At 36.9% G+C, this 18370-nt stretch overlaps 1 protein-coding gene across 6 annotated transcripts in view; it reads right to left on the bottom strand.

Moving 5' to 3' along the window:
• LOC140506526 (protein mono-ADP-ribosyltransferase PARP14-like) overlaps positions 1–18370 on the bottom strand; it is an 83924-nt gene that overhangs the window by 13350 nt on the left and 52204 nt on the right. For all 6 annotated transcript variants that reach the window (XR_011967962.1, XM_072613799.1, XM_072613798.1 and 3 more), the window contains 3 exons: positions 17911–18060; positions 7159–7221; positions 5348–5515 (listed from right to left, as the gene is read on the bottom strand). Coding sequence is in view for 5 of the 6 variants with exons in the window: in XM_072613799.1 (XP_072469900.1) it covers positions 5348–5515; positions 7159–7221; positions 17911–18060 (381 nt within the window). In the remaining variant the exon portion in view is untranslated. The remainder of the gene's footprint in view (positions 1–5347; positions 5516–7158; positions 7222–17910; positions 18061–18370) is intronic.

The following is an 18370-nucleotide window of genomic DNA, read 5'->3' on the forward strand; positions in this document are numbered from 1 at the left end:
CTTGGATCCATTGTTGAAGGGTTGTGCATAAACCCCCTGAGGGAACTGAGCCCTGTGTAGCAGCCCTGCCCCCACCTGAGCACCTGAACTAAATCTCACACTGAATAACAGCCCCACTCCTGTCCAAAGCCCTGAGGCTGGGAAGCAGCATTTGAATCTCAGCCCCCAAGCACTAGCTGGGTGGATCTGGAGAGGAAACTCAGAAGTCAAGTAGCTGGCTGGGAAAATGCCCAGAAAAGGGGGGGGAAAATAAGACCATAGAAGGTTACTTTCTTGGTGAACAGATATCTCCTCCCTTCCTTTCAAATGAGGAAGAACAATGCTTACCATCAGGGAAAGACATAGAAATCAAGGCTTCTGTATCCCAAACATCCAAAATAAATATTCAATGGGATCAGGCCATGGAAGAGCTCAAAAAGTATTTTGAAAATCAAGTTAGAGAGGTGGAGGAAAAACTGGGAAGAGAAATGAGAGAGACGAAAGAAAAGCATGAAAAACAAGTAAACACCCTGCTAAAGGAGACCCAAAAACATGCTGAAGAAAATAACACCTTATAAAATAGGCTAACTCAATTGGCAAAAGAGGTTCAAAAAGCCAATGAGGAGAAGAATGCTTTCAAAAGCAGAATTACCCAAATGGAAAAGGAGGTTTAAAAGCTCACTGAAGAAAATAGTTCTTTCAAAATTAGAATGGAACAGATGGAGGCTAATCACTTTATGAGAAACCAAGAAATCATAAAACAAAACCAAAAGAATGAAAAAATGGAAGATAATGTGAAATATCTCATTGGAAAAACAACGGACCTGGAAAATAGGTGTAGGAGAGACAATTTAAAAATTATGGGACTACCTGAAAGCCATGATCAAAAAAAGAGCCTAGACATCATCTTTTATGAAATTATCAGGGAAAACTGCCCTGAGATTCTAGAACCAGAGGGCAAAGTAAATATTCAAGGAATCCACTGATCACCTCCTGAAAGAGATCAAAAAAGAGAAACTCCTAGGAACATTGTGGCCAAATTCCAGAGTTCCCTGGTCAAGAAGAAAATATTGCAAGCAGCTAGAAAGAAACAATTCAAGAATTGTGGAAATACAATCAGGATAACACAAGATCTAGCAGCTTCTACATTAAGGGATCAAAGGGCGTGGAATATGATATTCCAGAAGTCAAAGGAACTAGGACTAAAACCAAGAATCACCTACCCAGCAAAACTGAGTATAATACTTCAGGGGAAAAAATGGTCTTTCCATGAAATCGAGAACTTTCAAGCATTCTTGATGAAAAGACCAGAGCTGAAAAGAAAATTTGACTTTCAAACACTAGAATGAAGAGAAGCATGAAAAGGTAAACAGCAAAGAGAAGTCATAAGGGACTTACTAAAGTTGAACTGTTACATTCCTACATGGAAAGACAATATTTGTAACTTTTCAGTATCTGGGTATTTGGTGGGATTACACACACACACACACACACACACAGCACAGAGTGAATTGAACAGGATGGGATCATATCTTTAAAAAATGAAATTAAGTGGTGAGAGAGAAATATATTGGGAGGAGAAAAGGAGAAATGGAATGGGGCAAATTATCTCTCATAAAATAGGCAAGCAAAAGACTTTTTAGTGGAGGGAAAAAGAGGGGAGGTGAGAGAAAAACATGAAGTTTACTCTCATCACATTCCACCAGAGGAAGGAATAAAATGCACACTCTTTTGGTATGAAAACCTATGTTACAAAGCAGGAAAGTCAGGGAGAAGGGGATAAGCAGGGTCAGGGGGAGGATGGAAAGGAGGGCAATGGAAGGAAGGAGAAATCTGAAGTCAACACTCTTGGGGAGGGACAGGATCAAAAGAGAGAATAGAAGCAATGGAGGGCAGGAGAGGATGGAGGGAAATATAGTTAGTCTTACACAACACAACTATTATGGAAGTCATTTGCAAAACTACACAGATTTGGCCCATATTGCATTGCTTGCCTTCCCAAAGGGAATGGGTGGGGAGGGAGGGATGAGGAGAAGTTGGAACTTGGTTTTAGGAACAACTGTCGAGTACTATTCTTGCTACTAGGAAATAAGAAATACAGGTAATGGAGTATAAAAAAAAAAAAAGACTGAAGTGAAATTGAAACTCAAGTTTTCATGATTCCAAGTCCAGAGCTCTATCCCTAGTGACATCTAGCTATAATTGGTCTGGAGGGAGGGTACTAATGTTAGCAGGGACCAGTCAAGATCTTGGGTAGACAATATCACTTGAAATGAGACGTAATTGAAGCTAGAAATACTACAAAGCAAAGGTGAAGGGGAAGGGGAGAGAATTCCATACATTACAAGAACCTGTAAAAGGGTGTGGAGGAGAGATTGTTATGTGTGAGAACCAGCAGGTAGGTTGCATTAACACAGAACATATGAAGAACAAATCATTCTAGAATGATGGACTGAAGCTAGACTGTAAAGGCTTTTAAATGCCAAACAGAGGGATTTGTCTTTCATCCTAGAGTTAATAGAGAACCACTAAGGTTCTTTCAGTGGGTAAGGAAAATGATTATATCATTGTTATCATACATCATAATATTTAGAAATATCAGCAGGTCAGTTGTGTGGAAGTTGGAATGAAGAAAAGGAGAGGGTAGATATGGGAAGATTAGTCTGAAAACTGGTGTATTAGTGGGAGACTATGGTTGACACTCTGAGTGATTACTATGAGTAGAGAGAAGGGAACAAACGTCAGAGATGCTATAGAGATAGAACCAAGAAGATAAATGTTGAGTTCTGCATGTGAGTTTTACAAAATCTACAGTACAGGATGGGAGAGGTATGTCTATACCATCTTAGCTAATGATAGAGAGGAAAAAATCAATCAATGAGCACTTATTAAGCCCTTACTATGTACCAGACATTGTGCTAAACACTGGGTATATGAAAAGAGGCAAAGAGGTAGCTAGATAGTGCAGTGAGTAAGTGTGACCCTGGGCAACTCATTTAACCATTTACTACCTGGGCAATAAAGGTCACCTCTTTATGAGAGACTGGAATAAAGGAATAAACAGTGGGAGGTAATGATAAGAAGTTGTCAGAAGACCAGAGTAAAAAAGGGCGCTCCTTGCAATTGGCTTCCATTCTCTCTGTAAAGTAGAAGGGGAGATTCTCAACTCAGAGAGAGAGAGGGAAAGAATACCATGAGAAGTCAAAAGAGCAGAGAGAAGTGCTGGAGTAGCTTCTGTGATGAGTGGGAAAGAGAATCTTTTAAGGAGGAATATAAAGACTTCCTTCCTTCAGAGAAGTTCCTATTGAGATGATACCATAAATTTATAGCTGTCTTGGTGAGCACAACTGTGTGGTAGCCTCCTTCTCAGTTCAAAAGCAAGTAAGGAGGAAAGGAGGAGGCAGAGGATGGCAGAGATTCAGGGTGCTGTGAGTAGAGTGATTCATGGCAAGGCACAAGTGTCACCAGGACATGAGAGCAAGGGATTTGAAAGCAGAGGATGCTGGAAAGTTTAACTGTTTCACTCACCAAGTTTATCCTGCAAACTTATATAAAAATCATGCAGAAGTGATGAAAGCAGAGGAAAAAGAACAACCTCCCATACAAATCAACTCTAAAATATTTAGCCTGAGCATAAGCAGTTTATTTATTATTACCAGAGAGGAAAATTTGTATGAAATGAGACAGAGGGAACAAGCTGAGCCTAAAGAACAAGATACAGCATGACAATTACAAAGTAAAGAAAGTCAACGGGTAGAATCCACAAAACTCTGCTCAATTATAAAGTCAGTGTTAGTACCCTACTGTCATACTCTTATTTTCTGGTAACAATTGATAAACTTTTTCTAGGAGTGTGCTCTGTTAATGGGGTTGTGTGTACATTGGAAAGTGATCATTGTGTAGAAAAGAAAAGCATGCATTTTTTTTTTAAAAAAAGCATTAAATGCAAAATCATTTCTATCTTTCTTATCCACTTTTTTTTTCAAAAGAAATAAAGATTATCCTGGGACTATGCATAAGAAAAAATGAAAGAAAGAAAGACCAGCTAAAAGACTACTGATGTCATTCATGTATGAGATGATGAGGGACTGGGGTAATGGTCTTGGTGGTAATTGAAAAGAAGAGTTGAATCTGAGGATCTTGTGAAGGAATAAACATCAGAACCCAGTGTCTGGGAGATAGAATGCAGAGAAACGATTAAAGTCTGGCATTTATGGCTGTAATCCATGAAGAAAATAAGGAAAATGACACTTTGACAGGAAAAAGCAAAATGTTGTCTATTTGTAGGGAGGGATAATGGAAAGATCTCTGGAAAGCGACTCAGTTCAGTTGGTACTACTGGTAGCTCAGAGTGAAACTAACTAGCTGTGTGGGCCAGTGCATCAAGTGCTACACCTGAAGCTTGACCTCAGGAAGACTTGAGTTCCAGTTCCACCTCAGACACTAATTTACCAGATATGTGACCCTGGACAAATCACTTTACTTCTTTGCTTCAGTTTCCTCATCTGTCAAATGGGGACAATAGTATTAGATGCCTCCCAGGGTTGTTGTGAGGTAAGAATGAAATATTTGGATCATGTTTTGCAAACCTTAAAGTACCAAATAAATCTTAGATATGATGATGATGATGATGATGATGATGATTATTATTATTAATTGATTACAAGCAAGTTGTTTATTTTCTTTTTGTCTCAAATGAAAACCAGATTAGCCTAGAATTACATAATCTCTTCTAGCTATAAAAAGCATATGATTCAATGATGCTAGGCACTTGACCTGAAAAGTTGTAAGTGGCACCAAGTGAAATTGTCTGAAAAATAAAGAAGACTAGGGAGTGTAAGTGTTCACAGAGTTGGAGGTGCTGATTGAGAAGTCACCTGCATGGAGATACAAGTTGAAAACATGAGAATGAATAAGGGAATTCTCCTAACAGGTAAATATGAGGGTAAATAAAGAGGGAAGACAAGGAAACCAAGAAGTTCAATCTTGGGGAAAAGATGAAATGAAAGGAGGGAAAAGAAGAGACAGTGAAAGAGACTGAATAATGGATTGATTTACTTTCTTTCCACTTTTTCTGTTGCTCTCCCCTACTTTCATCTTCTGCCCTTATTCTTACTCTTTGCCAGTTTATCTTTCTCTTTTTCTTTCTGCTTAGCTATAGCTTAAGACTAGAGGCAAAATCCAACAGTGCCCACAAGCATCATGGTGCCCAGTTATAAAACACTGCCAAGACATAAAATAGATTAACAACACTGACATCACTCTTATATAGATTCACCCTTAATGATTATCTTTACTAGAGGATATGTAGTCTAGAGGATACTCAGTATTTTAAAAAAGAAACTAATTTTGATAGGAGACTACAAACCTGTTCCAATGGCAGGGAGGGAAACAGACACATATTTCATCTGCTCACATTCCTTTAGGACTTCAGAGATGGTTTGTTTGACATCATTTCTCCCAACAATATGCATTATTTTCTTGCACCTTAGATTTCCACCCTGTGTTACTATAAAATTTCTGTGACGATTCACAGCTGGAGAACAGAAGCATGAAACATTAACTAAACTGAAGTTTTTGCATAATTGAGAATATAGAATATTTAGGTAAAAAAGAACATGAAAACAACAGTCATGATTTGCATAGCTCCTTTGATTAGCTAAAAGTCTTACTTAATCACAAAGGACCTTAGGGTCATATAATATAATGTAATCTTATCTCATGCATAAATACCTTCCAAAGCAGCAATGACATAATTATCCATGCTTTATATAAACATCTGTAGTGATGGAAACCTAACTAGCTTATAAAGTAACTCATTCCTTTTTTGTTGTTGACCAGCTGCAACATGGTGCCCTGGAAGGATGCTGACTTTGGAGTCAGGGGGTCTAGGTTCAAATCCCACCTCTGGTACTCATCCCCTGTAGGATTTTGGGCAAATCACTGAACCTCTCTGGGCCTCAAGTTATTCGTCTAGATATGAGGGTATGGGCGAGATGGGCTCTGAGATCCCTTCCAGTTCTAAGTCCCGAATTTTATGATCAATTTGCTTCCTCTCAACCTCAAGAAATTATACTGTGGCACAGTGGAAAGAACAATGACTTTGGAGTCAGATGGCTTGGCTTCACTTACTGATTATGCCATTACTTTGGGCAAGTCATTTAACCTTTGTGGGTCTTGGTTTATTTACCTGTTAAAGGAGTTGGACTAGGTGATTACTAACATTTGCTCTATCTCTATATCTATAACCCTATAGCCTTAGTCATAGTCAATAAACTGGATACAACGAAGTGTATCCAGCAAGACAGTCTTTGCCCTCAAGAAACTCACAATTTAATGGTGTGAACTTCTGTCCATTGGTCCAAGGTATTCCCTCAGGAAGTGTATAGAATGTCTCTTCCTCTTCCATATAAAAAGAATTTAAATATCTGAAGATAATGACCATGCCACATCCCACTCCTAAATATTCTCTTCTTAGGGTGAGGAAATAGTCTAAAGCATGGGAGATGAGCTGGAGAGGGCTGTGGCTGAGCTCTGAGTAATCAGGTTACTATGTCTATCTCCCAGCATCATTTGTAGAAGGTTTCACACTTACCATAAAAAAGAAACTAATTTGTATTTTTTATGCTATGATTACCAACGAACACCCAAACACATCTCCTTAAAGGTACATTGTACTCAGGCCAGTAAAGGTTGCTGATTTGTTAGCAGAAAAGAAGGCTGTGTCATATAACTTTGATACCGTGATACCAGCATGGACAAGACTTTTCTTGCCTCTTCCTATTGACTTTAAATATTTATATTGTTGTAGTGTAATGTCTGATGCCTTTTCAGGTAACGGTCTAAAGAGACAATGTCTTAGCTCCCCCAAGACGGGACTGTAATGACGAAAGTTTTAAATAGAGTGATTGGTTGCTAGGGAAGTTGGGGAGACAAAGGGAGCCTTTTGAATGCTTCAAATCATACATGTGTTGCTGCTTACTATAATGTTACATAATCTTAATTCAAGTTTTGAAGGAAAATTATTAAAATCTCACTTTCAGGGCCCCTCTCCCATAGAACACTGGCCCTTAGAGGGTTTCTGACTTGTTTCCCTCCTATCCTACACCCCCTCCTTATCACTACCAGTTATTTCACTGGTACAGGACTATGGCTACAACAGAAGCATTCGTATCATACCTAATGCAGCACACTCTGATTCCACAACTGGTCCAGCAGCTTCCAAAATGGCTTTGGAAACACCTAGATAAGAAAATAATAATAAAGGTGAACATGAGTTAAAGAATCACATCATGACAGAACTGGAAAGTACTGCAGGAATCATCCATTACACTATCTTAATTTAATTTATTTATTTTTACCATAATTCTTTTTTCAGTTAGTCAGCACTTAATTTCTCTCCCTTCCACCAGTCCCATCCAAAAGAAACAATAAAGCCAAAACACATAACAAACATGCAAAGTCAAACAAAACAATTTTAAATATTATACATGTGTAAAAATGACTGTCTAAAAATTTATCTGTCATCCTGCATCTTGAGACCTCTCTGTCACTAGGTGAGTAGCAGGTTTCATTATGAGTTCTCTAGAATCATGGTCAAAGAGCAATTTTGAACATGGTTTTTTAAAATTTTGAATTTCACATTCACTTCCTTCCATCTTCCCCTACCCCCTCGTTAAGAATACAAAAAATTTGATATAGGCTATACATATGCAGTCATGGAAAACATTTTCACAGTAGATATGTTGTGAAAGAAGAAACAGACCAAAAAAAAATAAGAAAAAATTTAAAAATATGCTTTTATTCATATTCAGATCCCATTAATTCTTTTTTTGGAGTTGGATAGCATTTTTCATCATAAGTCCTTTGGAACTGTTTAAGATTTTTATATTGCTGAAAATAGCTGTCATTCACAGTTGTTCATCATATAATATTGTTATTACTATGTGCAATGTTCTCCTGGTTCTACGCAATTCACTTTGCATCTGTTTGTCTAAATCTTTCTAGGTTTTTCTGAAAACTCTTCTAATCATTTCTTACAGTATAATAGTATTCCATCATAATCATATACCACAATTTTTCAATCATTCTCCAACTAATGGATATCCCTGCAATTTCCAAATCTTAGTAACCACAAAAAGTAATAAATATCTTTGTACATATAAGTAGTTTTCCTTTTTTTAATTGTCTTTGGGACCCATAGCAGTGGTATTGCTAGGTCAAAGGATATGCAAAATTGTATAATTCTTTGGGCATGGTTCCAAATTGCTTTCCAGAATGGTTGGATCAGTTCATAACTCCAACAAAGAGTCCAGAACACCAAAAGTGCTTTAGTTTGCCCAGAAATGTCATTTCATTGTTGTTTTTGAATAAATTATTCTTCTGGTTCTACTCATTTGATTCTGTGTCAGTTCATGCTAATCTCCCCAGGTTTTTCTGAAACCACTACTTCCATTATTTCTTATGACCCAATAGTAGTCTATTGCATTCTTATACCATATTTGTTTAGTCCGTCTCAACAGATGGGCATGTAAAATACTTTTAATTTCTTTGTTACAACAAAAAGAGCTGTTCTCTGTCTGTGTGTCTGTCTGTCTGTGTGTCTGTCTGTCTGTCTCTCTCTCTCTCTCTCTCTGTATGTATACAACACAGATTCCTTTCCTTCTTTCTTTGATCCCTTTTGTTCATACTCTTTTAATATTACAGATGAAGAAATTGAGTCCCAGAAAGGGGAAGTCAGTCACTTCAAATCACATAGTTAGGAAGTGATCATGTCCAGGTATCCTTCTGATTCAAAATTCAGTGTAGTCATTTAATCATGGCTACATGTAAAGCTTCTAACAGCCTTCACAAAGTCATGCTTTAATGCCTCATCATGATGTACAAATAATCCAGAGTTCTTCAATGGGAATTCCAATGAAGAAGTACTGGCAGCTTCAGTCTACCAAATGAGAAAGACTCTGAATTCAACCTGACCACAACTCACATCTACTTAAGTATGAAAAGACACATAACCAAGAAATTGGCTATTTGATGACGAATCCTTAAACAATGGAAACCTATAAAACAAACAAAAAAAGAATAGTCTTCCCTTTCATGTGACTATCTTTGGCTTCTGAAATGATTTGACAAAAAAGGGTAAAGCGTGTCCAGAATTGCACAGCTTTTGGATCTTCTACAATTGTTAACTTGGCATTGAGTCCTCTAATAGTGAGATCCTTGATCAGTGACTTTGAAGAGGCCACAGCACTTGAATCAAATCTGAACAGTCTTCACATTTTTTTAAATAAATGAAACCAGAAGATAAAGGGAAGTTGCGGCTAAAACAGAGATAGCTCACAGGATTGACTGGAAATACAAACAAGAGTTGATTTTGTCATGCAACCAAAAGCAAGAAGAAAAACCATTTCATGAGATTCTCAGTCATTTCATATTACAGTGAACATAGTAACCCTTTTCAAAGAGAGTCACTAATGAAATAACTGAAGTTTATACTCCAAAATTTATTGCAGAGGATGAGAAAGCAAACAGGTTCTGCAAAGAATCTAAAGTAATGTTCAGGCCACATAAACATAGAAAGCATAGTTGCACATTAAGTGAGAGCAAAGATCCAAAAAAATTTTGGCAAGCTAGTATACAGGGCCTGTGAATAAATGAAAAAAAAATATTTCTTAATCACCTAGTATATGTCAAGCATCATAGTAGGCTTGGGGGGAATGAAAAAAGAAAATTCAGATGGTTTCAGCCCTCAAGAAGCTTACATTCTTTCTTTTAAGACTTGCATAACTTTAATTAATAAATGTTTATTGAATTGAATAATCTCTCTAGTTCATTAAGTATTCTTTTTTTCCCCTGTAGGATTACATACTCAGTTTTGCTAGATATTATATTCTTGCTTGTAATCCTAGCTCCTCTGGCTTCCAGAATATCATATGTTCAGCCCTCTAATGCTTTATAGTGGAAGCTGCTAAATCTTTGGTGATCCTGAATTTGACTGCACTGCATTTTATTTATTTATCTGCTTTTCCTTGCTGGATGTTTGCAGTATTTTCCCCTTGATCTAGGAAATCTGGATCTTGACTATCATATATCTGGGAGTTTTCATTTTGGGACTCTTTTTAGGATAAATGGATTTCGTTCAATTTCTACTTTGCTCTCTGCTTCAAGATGTCTAGGCAGTTTTCCATTATAATTTCTTGAAATATTATATTAAAGTTCTTTTTCTCTGTGCATGGCTTCAGGCAGGCCAGTAATTCTTAAATTAACTCTCTTTGATCTATTTTTCAGGTAAGCTGTTTTTTTTACCTATGAGATATTTCACATTTTATTCTTTTTAATAGTCTTTTGACTTTATTTCATTGTTCCTTAATATCTTATGGAATTACTAGCTTCCATTTGATCAATTCAGTTTTACTAGAAGTTATTTTCTTCAGCAAGGTTTTGTACCTCTTTTACCATTTGGCTAATTCTGATTTTTAAGGAACTATTTTCTTCAATATTTTTATGCCTCTTTTGCCAAGTTGTTAATACTCTTTTCAGAATTTTCTTGCATAACTCATTTTTTTCCAATTTTCCTTTACCACTTAATTTTCAAAATAATTGTTTTTGTGTAAAAAAACCCCACCTCATTCTTAACGTTTTCTATAGATTCTTGTTGATCTTGTGTCTAATCTCCATTTTTTTTAAAATTTTTGAGACTTTGTTTGTAGATGCTTTCAAGTCACTGTGTTCTAAACTTGGATCTTGAGCTTTCCTGTCACCATAATAGTCTAAGGTTTGTTTTTTTTTTTCCCATTTCTTCAGCTTACTTCTTAATTTTGTATTTTATGTTAGAGTTGGTCACTGAGTACTTTGGGCAGAGAAGGATGACTGAGTTAAGCATTTGCTTTTTATGTTCTGCTATTGCTTTCACAACTCATCCTGGGAGCTCAGAAAATTATGAGGTTTCCAACATGGTATGGTCCAGGGAGAAGTCTCTTTGCTACACTCTTTGTGCTCTTGTCCTTACTTAGGTAGGGCCCCTACACCCTTTTCAACTGTTCCTTTATACCCTTGGGTAAAGGGTGACAAAACTGCTAGATGATACCGGATCCTGTGCCTAGTGCTAGAACAGAAGGTTCCTCATGTCCCTTTCTGCTCAGATGTTTAATTGCCTTTACTGTCCCTGGATTCTGGGTTGTTCCTCACCACTGCTTCCATAGTCATAGCAGATGCCACCACTGCTATCTGGTGTTGCTTCCACTTTTGACACTCCTGGTCAGCCCTTACCTCAGTACCTATGGACCTCTCTTTCTATGTTTTAAATCTACTCTGTGTTGTAAAAATGACTCATGACTTTTTCTTGGATTTCCCACCCAGAATTAGGAATATTTTCTATGGTCAGTGTAGAAGAGATTTGGAGAGAACTTTGGCAGTTGTGATCTTCCACTCCACCATCCTGACTCTCCTCTTCAAATTGAATAATTTTCCCAAATCCTAGTTCAGTTCAAAAAAGTTTATCTGTTTTGTTATGTACTTAATCATAAAAAAGCATTTCTGTATACACAGAAAAAAACAGAAAGAGAAATCATGATACTTAATTTTGTATTGCATGCTTTTTTTAAAAAAAAAAGCATATAAATTTCACACATTACTTTCAAATCTTTCATGTCGAGGAGCCAAGATGGCAGACTAGAAAGATACATATATGCTAGCTCCAAATCCACAGCCCATAAAATACCTATAAAGAAGAACTCGAAACAAATTTGGGAGCAGCAGAAGCCACAGAACAATGAAGCAGAGGAAATTTCCGTTCCAGAGAGACATGAAAAACTGACCTGAAAGGTCTGTCGTGCACCAGATCCAGAGCAGAGCCCAGCCCTGCCTTGGACACACCCCACCAAGAGAAGCAGATCTAAGCAGGCTTCAGGGACAGTATCTCCAGCAGCAGCATAGGTCCCTCCACCCACAGGCACCAAAGGTCAGTGAGAGGGTCTTGTCAGCACCCTGAGAGGGGAGCGGGGTGTCCCCATAACTCAGGCACCCCGAGGAGGCTGCAGCCAAGGCAGCAGCAGACAAGGGCTCCCAAAGCAGGCAGGAGCCAGGATCCGTTGTTGAAGGTCTCAGCATAAACCCCCTGAGGGAACTGAGCACCGTGTGGCAGCCCTGCCCCCACCTGAGCACCTGAACTAAATCTCACACTGAATAGCAGGCCCTCCCCTGTCCAAAGCCCTGAGGTTGGGAAGCAGCATTTGAATCTCAGACCCCAAGCACTAGCTGGGCAGATCTGGAGGCGTGGTGGGAGTGGAAAGAAAACTCAGAAGACAAGTCACTGGCTGGGAAAATGCCCAGAAAAGGGGGGAAAAAAATAAGACCATAGAAGGTTACTTTCTTGGTGAACAGATATCTCCTCCCTTCCTTTCAGATGGGGAAGAACAATGTTTACCATCAGGGAAAGACATCGAAATCAAGGCTTCTGTATCCCAAACATCCAAAATAAATATTCAGTGGGATCAGGCCATGGAAGAGCTCAAAAAGAATTTTGAAAATCAAGTTAGAGAAGAGAAATGAGAGAGATGCAAGAAAAGCATGAAAAACAGGTCAACACCTTGCTAAAGGAGACCCAAAAACATGCTGAAGAAAATAACACCTTGAAAAATAGGCTAACTCAATTGGAAAAAGAAGTTCAAAAAGCCAATGAGGAGAAGAATGCTTTCAAAAGCAGAATTAGCCAAATGGAAAAAGAGTTTCAAAAGCTCACTGAAGAAAATAGTTCTTTTAAAATTAGAATGGAACAGATGGAGGCTAATCACTTTATGGGAAACCAAGAAATCATAAAACAAAACCAAAAGAATGAAAAAATGGAAGATAATGTGAAATATCTCATTGGAAAAACAACTGACCAGGAAAATAGGTGCAGGAGAGACAATTTAAAAATTATGGGACTACCTGAAAGCCATGATCAAAAAAAGAGCCTAGACATCATCTTTCATGAAATTATCAAGGAAAACTGCTCTGATATTCTAGAACCAGAGGGCAAAATAAGTATTCAGGGAATTCACCGATCACTGCCTGAAAGACATCCAAAAAGAGAAACTCCTAGGAACATTGTGGCCAAATTCCAGAGTTCCCAGGTCAAGGAGAAAGTATTGCAAGCAGCTAGAAAGAAACAATTCAAGTATTGTGGAAATACAATCAGGATAACACAAGATCTAGCAGCTTCTACATTGAGGGACTGAAGGGCATGGAATGTGATATTCCAGAAGTCAAAGGAACTAGGACTAAAACCAAGAATCACCTACCCAGCAAAACTGAGTATAATACTTCAGGGGAAAAAATGGTCTTTCAATGAAATCAAGGACTTTCAAGCATTCTTGATGAAACAGAGCTGAAAAGAAAATTTGACTTTCAAACACAAGAATGAAGAGAGGTATGAAAAGGTAAACAGCAAAGAGAAGTTACAAGGGACTTACTAAAGTTGAACTGTTACATTCCTACATGGAAAGACAATATTCGTAACTTTTCAGTATCTGGGTATTTGGTGGGATTACACACACACACACACACACACACACACACACACACAGCACAGAGTGAATTGAATAGGATGGGATCATATCTTTAAAAAAATGAAATTAAGCAGTGAGAGAGAAATATCGGGAGGAGAAAGGGAGAAATGGAATGGGACAAATTATCTCTCATAAAAGAGGCAAGCAAAAGACTTTACAGTGGAGGGAAAAAGAAGGGAGGTGAAAGAAAAACATGAAGTTTACTCTCATTACATTTCACTAAAGGAAAGAATAAAATGCACACTCATTTTGGTATGAAAACCTATCTTACAATACAGGAAAGTGGGGGAGAAGGGTATAAGCAGGGTCGGGGGGAGGATGGAAGGGAGGGCAATGGGAAGAGGGAGCAATCTGAAGTCAACACTCTTGGGGAAGGACAGGATCCAAAGAGAGAATAGAAGCAATGGGGGGCAGGATAGGGTGGAGGGAAATATAGTTAGTCTTACACAACACGACTATTATGGAAGTCATTTGCAAAACTACACAGATATGGCCTATATTGAATTGCTTGCCTTCCAAAAGGAATGGATGGGGAGGGAAGGATGAAGAGAAGTTGGAACTCAAAGTTATAGGAACAACTGTTGAGTACTGTTCTTGCTACTAGGAAATAAGAAATACAGGTAATGGGATATAGAAAGTTATCTGGCCCTATAGGACAAAAGAGAAGATGGGGACAAGGGAAGGGAGGGATGATAGAAGAGAGGGCAGATTGGTGATAGGGGCAATTAGAATGCTTGGTGTTTTGGGGTGGAGGGAGGGGACCAATGGGGAGAAAATTTGGAACCCAAAATTTTGTGAAAATGAATATTAAAAGGTAAATAAATTGATAAAAAAAATTTTTTTAAATGAATGAAAGTAGGGAAATTCAAAAAAAAAAAACATCAGTTGCTTGTGGGTAGGCCTAGCTGATAAAATAAAAACAATGCCAATTCTATCTAAATTAATTTATGTATTCAGTATCATACCAATCAAACTACCAAAAAATTATTTTCTAGAACTAGAAAAAATAATATCAAAATTTGTCTGGAAGAACAAAAAGTCCAGAATATCAAGGGAATAAATGAAAAGAAATGCTAGGGAAGGTGGTGTAGCCATACCAGATCTCAAATTATATTATAAAGTACCATTCATCAAAACCACTTGGTACTGGCTAAGAACTAGAGGACTAGATCAGTGGAATAGGCTAGGTTCACAAGACACAAGACAGTAATCAGTGATTATAGCAACCCAGTGTTTGACAAACCCCAGGACCCCTTCTTCTATGATAGGAACTCACTATTTGACAAAAACTGCAGGGAAAACTGAAAAATAGTGTGGCAGAAACTGGACGTAGACTAATGCTTGACACCATATACTTGAATAAAGTCCAAATGGGTACACAATTTGGGTATAAAGGCTGATACTATAAACAAATTAATGGAGAAAGGAATAGTTTATTTGTCAAATTTATGGAGAATGGAGAAATTTATGACCAAGAAGGAGATAGAGAACATTATGAAATGAAAGATGGAAAATTTTGATCACATTAGATTGTTAAGTTTTTGCACAAACAAAGCCATTACAACCAAGATTAGGATGGAAACAGAAAACTGCGAAAGAATTTTTGCAACTTGTGTCTGTAATAATAGCCTCATTTCTAAAATATACGGAGAACTAAGTCAAATTTACAAGAATACACATCACTCCCTAATTGACAAGTGGTAAAAGGATACAAATAAGCAATTTTCAGAGGAAGAAATTAAAGCTATCTATGGTCATAAGAAAAAATGCTTTAAATCACTATTGATTAAAGAGATGCAAATCAAGACAACTCTGAGGTACCACATCACATCCTTGAGATTGGCTAACCTGACAAAATAAGAAAATTATAAATGCTGGAGGAGATTCCTGGTATATTTCCTGGGAAAATTGGAATACTAATGCATTACTGGTGGAGTTGTGTACTGATCCAACCATTATGGAGAGCAATTTGGAACTATGCCCAATGGATTATAAAAATGTGCATATCCTTTGACCTATCAATACCATTTTTAGGGTTTTATCCCAAAGAGATCATAAAAAATCACTCACACGTACAAAAATATTTATAGCAGCTCTTTTTTTATGGTGGAAATCGAGGGAATGCCTATCAATTTGGGAATTGTTGATCAAGTTGTGGTATATAATGTAATGGAATACTCTTGTGCTATAAGAAATGATGAACAGGTAAAATTCAGAAAAACTTGGAAAGACTTTTATGAACTGATGCTAAGTGAAATGAACAGAACCAGGAGAACATTATACACAGTAACAGCCCCAGTGTGAGAGGACTGTTTAATAACAGATTTAACCCTTCACAGCAATGCAAGAACCTAAAACATTTCCAAAGGACACTTGATGCAAAACATCATTCACATTTGGAGAAAGAACTATAGTCAGAATGTAGAATGAAGCCAACTATTTTCTCTTTTGTTAAGTTTTGTTTTGTTTTCCCTCATGGTTTCTCCCATTTGTTTTGATTCCTCTATGCAACATATCTAATGTGAAAATATGCTTAATAAGAATGTATGTGCAGAACCCATATAAGATTGCATACCATTGTGAGAGAGGAATGACAGGGAGGGGGAGAAAAATTTAAAACTTATGAAAGTGATGGAAACCAAAACCAATAATTATTAACAAAAATTTTTTAAAATTATTCTAATACTGCTATTTCATGGAATAACTGATTTCTGTTTGGTCTGTTCTATTTCTGTGAATTCTGTTATTTGAATAAAGCTTGTCATTTTCAGTAATAACCTATTTATTTCCCACCCAATTCTTTCCTCCAGAGTTTTATTTTAAAATTTAAATTAAAAATTAAAGTTGCATATATGACATAAACTCATCAGCCTTAATGTGACATAAATGTGACATGTTTCCTTGCTTTCTTCATTTTAGGCTATTAGGTGGCACAGTGGATAAAATAAAGAAGTGGGAGGCAGGAAGACTTGAGCTAGAAACCTGCATCAGAAACTGACTAAACTGTCTGTAAAATAGGATAATAATAGCACCAACCTCACAGGGTGGTTGTGAAACTGAATTAACAAAACTTCAGTGTTTTGTAAACATTAATGAGCTATATAAATGCTAGTTATCATTATTATAATCACAGTCACTTACTGCACTTCAACAGATAGCTTCCTCAAAAGCTAAAAGGTCAAAGGACAGGAACAGTCAGTTTTCAAAAGAAAAATGCTAGTTGTCAACAAACATAGTAAAGAATACTCAAATATGAAACAATACACTTACAACAATCAAAGTGGCAGGTCAAAGCTTTCTTTTCACACTTCAAAATTGATAAAGATGACAAAACATGAGAATAATTAATGTTGAAAGATGGGAATAAATACTGGAAGGGTTCAAGAAAGATAGGCATACTGATGCATTGTTGGTGGAATATCATCTGGTAAAGTCATTCTGGAAATTAGTTCAGAATTGTGTTTAAAAAAAACCTGACTGACTCAAATTTCTATATTCTTTGACCCATTGACTCGCCTGCTAGACATATATGCCAAGGGAAACAGGGACCAAAAGAAATGTTGCATATACACAGAAATATTACCTGAAGCACTTTTTTTCTGGTAGCAGAGCACCAGAAACAAAGTAGAATCCCATTGATTGGGGGATGGCTAAACAAGCCGTGGTACATGAATGCAACAGAATATTACTGTGCTATACGAAACTATTAATATGAAAAATACAGAGAAGCATGAAAAGACATAAACTGATACAAAGTAAAGTAGGCAGGAAACAATATGTATATAGTGACTATAACAAAGGAAATGGAAAAGGCAACAGTAACATCAAAATAGACAAAATTGCGTACTGCAAAACTGTAATGACCAACCTTGGCTTGAAGGAATAGATATGAGATGACATCTCTCCCCCTGTCTTTGGAGAGGTGGGGGGCAATTGGTTTGGAACACTGCATATGATGTCAGGTTTTTTAATATTATTAGTTTTGCTGACCTTTTTTTGACTTCAAAACTTTTTCCACTTTAAAAATTCTTTGTTATAGAGAGGTTTCACTCAGAGAAGGTATGCAAAACATAAAAATTAGTTTTGAAAAAGAAGAAACACACAGTTCCTGCCCTTGAGGAGCTTATATTTCGCTAGAGAGAAGCAATATAGGTGAGATAGTGAGTGCTAAGGAAAATGCAGAACTGTGGAGACATAGATAGGTACTTTGCCCTGTGATGAGAGAGACTATGTCCAGGACTTTAGGTCCTTGTGCTCAGTCATATATACTACTAGTATTTGTCAGTCCCTCATTATACTACATGGCTATAAGAGATTTATGATACTTTGTAACGTGATAATTGTGTTAACCATTGTGTTAGTATAAATTATTCAAATGAAATACCTCTTTTGAGAACAAACGTCTTGTCTGTTGAATTTACAATAACATCAGACTCTTCCTTAGTGATGTCCCCATAAGTAGCTTGAAAGATAATGGATCCAATCTTCCTTTCATATACTCCCAATTCAGGGCTAGAAATAGTATCAAAGAGATCTAAAGAGAAAAAAAAGAACTCAAGGATAATATATAATTTTGTGACTATTATTATCAGATTTTGTTGTATGCCTCTCTCTTACTCTTCCCTCTTCACTTTTAGGTATTCTCTCTACCTTTCCAGATCCTCTAATTATCTAAAACTTCTCTATTGGGTGAAAGATAATTTACAATAGTATATGGGCTACATGTAGCATTAATTGAATAATCAAATTTGATATTCCAGAAACATCTAGCTGGTTGAGTCTAAGTTAATCTATATGATGGTGATTCTTACTAATCTGAGAAAAATATTGGTCTCATTTCATAT

Source organism: Notamacropus eugenii, chromosome 5 (assembly GCF_028372415.1).
Source record: "Notamacropus eugenii isolate mMacEug1 chromosome 5, mMacEug1.pri_v2, whole genome shotgun sequence".
NCBI lineage: Eukaryota > Metazoa > Chordata > Mammalia > Diprotodontia > Macropodidae > Notamacropus > Notamacropus eugenii.